The sequence below is a fragment of the Alosa sapidissima genome, chromosome 6 (assembly GCF_018492685.1).
Source record: "Alosa sapidissima isolate fAloSap1 chromosome 6, fAloSap1.pri, whole genome shotgun sequence".
In the NCBI taxonomy this organism is placed as follows: Eukaryota; Metazoa; Chordata; class Actinopteri; order Clupeiformes; family Clupeidae; genus Alosa; species Alosa sapidissima.
Window position 1 is genome coordinate 32,302,358 of NC_055962.1, and position 6,607 is coordinate 32,308,964.

The 6,607-nt window shown below is 46.7% G+C and overlaps 1 protein-coding gene across 2 annotated transcripts in view; it reads left to right on the forward strand.

Annotated features, from left to right (window-relative positions):
* Positions 1-6,113, forward strand: part of LOC121711294 (protein eva-1 homolog A) — an 82,441-nt gene extending 76,328 nt beyond the window's left edge. For both annotated transcript variants that reach the window (XM_042094758.1, XM_042094759.1), the window contains 2 exons: positions 2,983-3,129; positions 3,380-6,113. In XM_042094758.1, the coding sequence (XP_041950692.1) occupies positions 2,983-3,129; positions 3,380-3,837 (605 nt within the window). In that variant the 3' untranslated portion in view covers positions 3,838-6,113. The remainder of the gene's footprint in view (positions 1-2,982; positions 3,130-3,379) is intronic.
* The last annotated feature ends 494 nt before the right edge of the window (positions 6,114-6,607 follow it).

A 6,607-nucleotide genomic window follows, 5' to 3' on the forward strand; every position in this document is an offset into this window, starting at 1 on the left:
ACACTCCAGACACTTACTGTAGTGGAGCGGGCAGCGGAAAAAAAGACACTGGACAGCCCAATGAGGGGGGGGGAGAGAGAGAGAGAGAGAGAGAGAGAGAGGGAGGGAGAGAGAGAGGGAGGGAGAGAGAGAATATGAGAATATTCTGGAGAGTTGAGTATGAAAGGGTGGTTGTCATGGCGGTGATCCAGGGCTCATCTCATCAAACCACAGACTTGTCTCACTGGAGGAAACGGCACACAGGGCGGCCTTTGTCAGGGAGGGAGAGTCGAGCCGGCTAATTAGCTTCTGAGAAACAAACACAGAGAGAGAGAAAGAAAGAGAGAGACAGAGAGAGAGAGGGAGAGAGAGAGGGAATGAGGAGGAGAAGGGGAGGAATAAATTAATTAAGTGCTGGTGGGTCTGCGTATGTTCTCAAGACACACACACACACACACACACACACACACACACACACACACACTGGCTTTCATCAAGACACCACTTCAAAATGAACTCTAAGTGAAACGAACTTACCAAAATGAACTTTAAGTGAAATTAACTCTCCAAAATGAACTCTAAGTGAAATGAACTCACCAAAATGAACTCTAAATGGAATGAACTCACCAAAAGGAGCACTAAGTGAAATGAACTCTAAGTGAAATGAACTCACCAAAATGAACTCTGAAAATGAAAGTGAAATTCCAGTCACCACACTACTTTAAGTCGTCCCTTTTGCAAATGATGAAGTCTCTGCTGGTCTGTTGTGGTTACGCTAAACTCAGGCTGACACACACACACACAATCACATGTAAACACACACACGCAAATATGTACACACACACACCACACACACACACAAAAACACACGCACCTCAAGCACACACGCACACACACACATAAATTCACACACACCTCACGCACACACACAGACACACAGACACACACACACACACACACACACACACACACACACACACACACACACACACACACACACACACACACCTCAAGCGCACACACACACACACACACACACACACACACACACACACACACACACACGTAAACACACTCACCTCAAGCACACACGCACACACACACATAAATTCACACACTCACTCACTCACACACACCTCACACACTCTCACACACACACACACATACACACACACACACACTCACACACATACAAGGTGCCGGTCATCTCAGCTTTCCCCACCTCATGCGTCTGGATTGCTGGCCCCTGCCGCGTCTAAACCAGCAAAATTAAATGGGTTAACAGGCTGACCCCAGACCAGTCGCCGAGGCCTGAGATGGGCCTGCTCCGTGACAGCTGACGTGACGACCCCTCATCAGCGTCAGCGCCGGCCCCCGCGCTGTTGACTTTACCCACCACAGGAGAAGCCGCAATGGACGTGATTGACACGCGAGGCTCGAGTTACAGTGTTTACACACAGTCTGCACCATGTTGCTAAAAACACTGGATGAAGTACAGAGAGGAGTGAGGGAGGAAGAACAGCATAGAGAGAGAGGGGAAGAGAGAGAGAGAGAGAGAAGATAGAGAAAGAGGGGAAGAGAGAGAGAGAGAAGATAGAGAAAGGGGAAGAGAGAGAGAGAGAGAGAAGATACAGAAAGAGGGGAAGAGAGAAAGAGAGAGAAGATAGAGAAAGAGGGGAAGAGAGAGTGAGAGAAGATAGAAAAAGGGGGGAAGAGAGAGAGAGAGAGAGGGGAAGAGAAAACAAGACAGAGAGGGGATGAGTGAATGAATGGGCAAAAAGAAGGGAGGTGGGAGATGGAAAGAAGAGAGAGAGAGAGAGAGAGAGAGAGAGAGAGAGAGAGAGAGAGAGAGAGAGAGAAGCTGAGCGAGTGATTAGTAACTCTGTGTTAACATATTGTTGCACAGGGCTTCTGCCAATGTTCCACTACAGTTGGAAACGTTGCCAACGCAGAACTGTGAGCACGGGGCAGTCTAAGTGAGGGAGAGTGGAAATGACCGGCCTCTGGTCCTACACACAGCACCACCTCACATATCAGCTAATGGACTATCAGCAAGCATGGAGCCACATAGCGACAGATGGCAACGGGCCTGCACTGGGGTGCGTTTCCCAAAACCATAATTGCTAACTTAGTTAGCAACTTTGTTGGTTGCAATGCAATTTCCCACTCCTCGGGTTAGCAACTATGGTTTTAGGGAAACGCACCCCTGGCGGGGATCAATCACAGAGTCCGCAACGAAGCTCCAGTCCAGCACGTAGAGACACAGCGATATGACATGACTAAAGAGGCTGATGGGAAAAGCTGTTGAAGGGGGTCGTGTGTGTCGTCATGGTATCGAGATCTTCCCTCACCAGATGTCGTACTTCACCACCGTACGCAGCCACAGAGCCAAGCGGACCCCTCTCATCACGGGCCGAACTCCGCGCGCGACCGCTGAAGCCAAACCCTCCCAACAACACCCACCCGCTCAGTTTCCGCCCGCCGGCCCTGTAATTCCATGCGTCTCAAAGCCACCGCCGACCCTGCGTCTCCCGCCATGGCGGCTCTAAGTATAAACTCCAGCTCTGGCCGCACGCTGGATTAGGCCGTAAACACACTCGCACACAGCGCCTGCTCGCTGAGCTCTGGTGTAAACACTGCAGTGATTTGAGGAATTAAAACACACACACACACACACACATGCACATTTTAGATATTATGCAAGCCACGAAAAAAAAACTGTTTTGATAACAGCAAAGTTAACAGCAAAGCCTTTTATTTGTAGATAAACTCAAACCCATGTATTGTGTGTTTTATATGCATACAGACTCCGATGCTATAATCCATGGTTATGAGACTGTCAAAACATAAATCATGTGTAATGTATATCAGGAGACTAACCACAAGCAGACAAGACTGGATCTACAATCATGTTTTAAAATACACACACTGTATGTGTATTGGCCGAGTATATCATGTCTGTGCGTGATGGGAGGATGAAGGCATGCGCTCTCTCGCTCGCAGGGAAAAAAAAGAGAGAGAGGGAGACGGTGCCGTTCTCGGAGGAGAAGAGCTCGCGGCCGTCGCTGCCCCCCAGCATCAACGCCACGGCCCTCAGCGCCGACATGGCCCTCATCAGCAGCGCCCTGGCAACCTACACCTACATCGCAGGTGAGCCACACACACGTACACACACACACACACACACACACACACACACACACACACACACACCAGCAGCGCCCTGGCAACCTACACCTACTGTACATCAGATGAGCGCCAGCCCACTCACACACACACACCCAATCACAGCTGATATCGACACCTACATCACAGGTGAGTGCCCGCCTGCCATTATGGTGCTGCCTACCATTTCATCTGTTTCTGTGTGTGTGTGTGTGTGTGTGTGTGTGTTTTACAGAGCACACGGAGCGGGCAGCGCTCTACTTTGTGTGCGGCGTGTGTGTGGGCCTCTTCCTCACGCTATTCGCCCTGGTGGTGCAGATCTCATGCCGCACCGACTGCCCGCGCCGCCCCTTCCACCGGCCCTGTCGCTCCGGCTCGACCCCGGCCAACCGCCACACGGGCAGCCGGCGCCGTCCGTCGGGCCGCGGGCCGCACCGCAACCGCCACGGCGGCGTTTACACGGACAGCGACTCGACGGACGACTCGGACGACTCGGACTGGGACGCGTGCTCGGACCTGTCGGCGCGGCGACACCGCCGCTTCGAGCGCACGCTCAACACCAACGTGTTCACGTCGGCCGAGGAGCTGGAACGCGCCCAGCGGCTTGAGGAGCGCGAGCGCATCATCCGTGAGATCTGGATGAATGGCCAGCCGGACGTGCCGGGCACTCGCAGCCTCAACCGCTACTACTGAGGGTCGGCCGGCGAAAACCTGCAGTCCGCCATGGACTCGCCTCCTGCCCTCCAAGCCCATCCCTATGCCGACGGACACTAAAGCAAACAAACGTAAAAGGACAGGCTAAGGGCTAAGGGCTCAGTTTTGGACTTTTTTTATTTTATTATTATTATTTTGAATTATTTTTATTTGAGTTATTTGAGTTTGTGCTTGACTCCGACGGATGTGACGTTAAGATCAGTGTGTGCCTGAGACTCTCCGCGTCTGATGCTCCCCGCGCGCTCTCGCCAGCTCTCTCCTCCCCCTCTGTCGTGGGAACGGGCTGCCTCTTGGGTCGGGTCGGGTCGGGTCACAGCGCCGGTCCAGCTTCACTCCCACACGTCAGCCTCAAACACAGGGGCCCCTGAGGTGACCCTACTGGGTCGACACTACTCTGCACTTGGCTTCCTGACGTCTAACCAAGCCACTCTTCCTGGAAGTGGAGGGTGATGGTTGTTAGAGTTTATTTTATTTCAAAAACCCAAAAGGACTTAAAAAAGAGCCTTATGGAACATGTTTTTGATTTGTGGCAGCTCTGGATGGACACTAAATGCGGTTGTGTGGACAGGACCTCTGCTCTGGCACACGCTCTTTTCTTTTTCTCTCAGTCTTTGTCCTCACAGAAGGTCGACACTTTCAGCAGCATTCAAACACACAGGAAGAACAAAAGAATACTGCCTAAACTCGAGGTCTGTTGAAGGACATTTTATAATATATATATATATATATATATATATATATATATATATATGACCTCAATGTTAACCACACTGCCAACCTTTTGAAACCAAAAGAGAATAATGTTTGGTATTCATCTCAACCCTTATGAAATCTATTTTTACTATTTAATAGTTTTATTGTTTGCTTTTTTTGTATCTAAATGGTAATGAGATATTTTTATACAGTGGCAAAGCTTTGTCTGACACCTCAGGGATACAATCCTAGTGTTTCTGCATACGATTGTTGATATTTTCTTCCTAAGAAGGGGATACTTGCATTGCTTGAGATGTGTCAGCTAAAAAAAACACCATTTGAAAAACCTCAAAGAGGTTGAGTACTTAAAAAAAAATCTATATAAAATATATATTGATATGTTATGCACAGTGGAGTGCCTTATCCTGCTTATGGGATTTCTTTGGTTTATAGGGCCCAGTCGAAATGTAAATTATTGATCATTTCATTGATCATGCTATTTTTTTGATACTGATGCTATTTTCTTATTTTCTTGCCCCTTGTTCAATTTCTTACTGACTTTGGTGAAGTGGTTTGCCAAAAGTTATACTTATCATATAATGTAGTAGGTGGAACATCTCCCATTAACTAATTTAGTTGGTGCTAAAAGCTAGCTAGTTGAGTTTGTGGGAAACATCGCCTTTTCTATTACTAATGTCAAATTAAGAACATGATCCATCAGGTCGTGTTTTGACTTTGCACATGTTCTAAAAACTGACATCAAGATGATTACACACATGATTCGTGACAGTCGTTTCGTTGGAAATGATGGAGTTGATATATAAGCCAAGAGATGTACCGGTGTGAAGTCTTTTGCCAACCAGTGCCTGTCAGGCTATGCTACATTTCTGTTACTTTGGTAAGGTTGAAAAGTCTAAGATGTTCAGGTCAGAAACTCAACTGAAGTAAGCCTACCTTTCCATAATTGATTTAGTGATATGCAGTTTGAAACAACTGGCCTAAATACACTTGACTACTTGTGATTGAGGAGGTTGTTGGTCTAGCTGCCTGGCCAGTTGTAAAGGGCACAGTATGATATGCTATCAAACCTATACACTCACATGCTCATAGCAGAAACTAGTGTAATTCATTCAAATTCTGCCTTAATAGAAATTATCTAGGAGCTTGTTACGCAAGATAAACACTGGGCAGAAATTGACCCTCCATGCAAATTAAGGACACACTGATTATATTGTGTAGACTTATCTAACAGGGAATGTTCGGTGTTGAAGTACAATTCTCTCTTTGGATTCTGTATTCTGTCCATGTATTCTATCTGCAAAATAAGCTAGTCATTTCAGTGTCCCTGGTCTGGTATTTTGCCACTTAAAATGAAATGATGTAAAATATTGTTGTTTGCTTTTTTATTTTTCAAAGAGAGTACATACTGAGATGTTGCATTAGAGATAAAGCCCTATTCCATCTGAAGAACAGAAAGAAAGAAACGGGAACTTTGTCAATGGCTGGAGGCTATGTGAGACCAAAAATCCACTTGAGCTTGGAATAAACTGCTTATGGAGACATGAGTTGTGTCGCTGTGTAATTTATTTTGTGTTGTAGCGCCATCTGCTGGTAATGTATATTGTTATGGTTATGGTTATGGTATTTGACAGACACTTTTGTCCAAAGCGACTTACAGATAAAAACAATACAATAGTTAAAATTAACAGTGAATAGTTTTAAAATGTTGGTGAGACTACATTAAAAAGAATAGCAATAATAAACAATAATGTCAAAGCAATCAATAACCTAATGAAAATAAACAAATACTATAATATGTCAGACATGCCTAGACCCCTCTTGAAAGACCCACAACTATCACAGGAACGGAGAGCACTGGGCAACTTATTCCACCAACAAGGAACCACTAAGGAAAAGAGTCTTGAAATTTGACCTCGCATTTATGGCTGGTCGACACAACAGACGCTCATCAGAAGACCACAGTGGGCGGTTGGGGATGTAGGCTACAGCTTGATCGTAGAATTGAGGTAGCAGGGAGCAGATTTTTTTTATTATT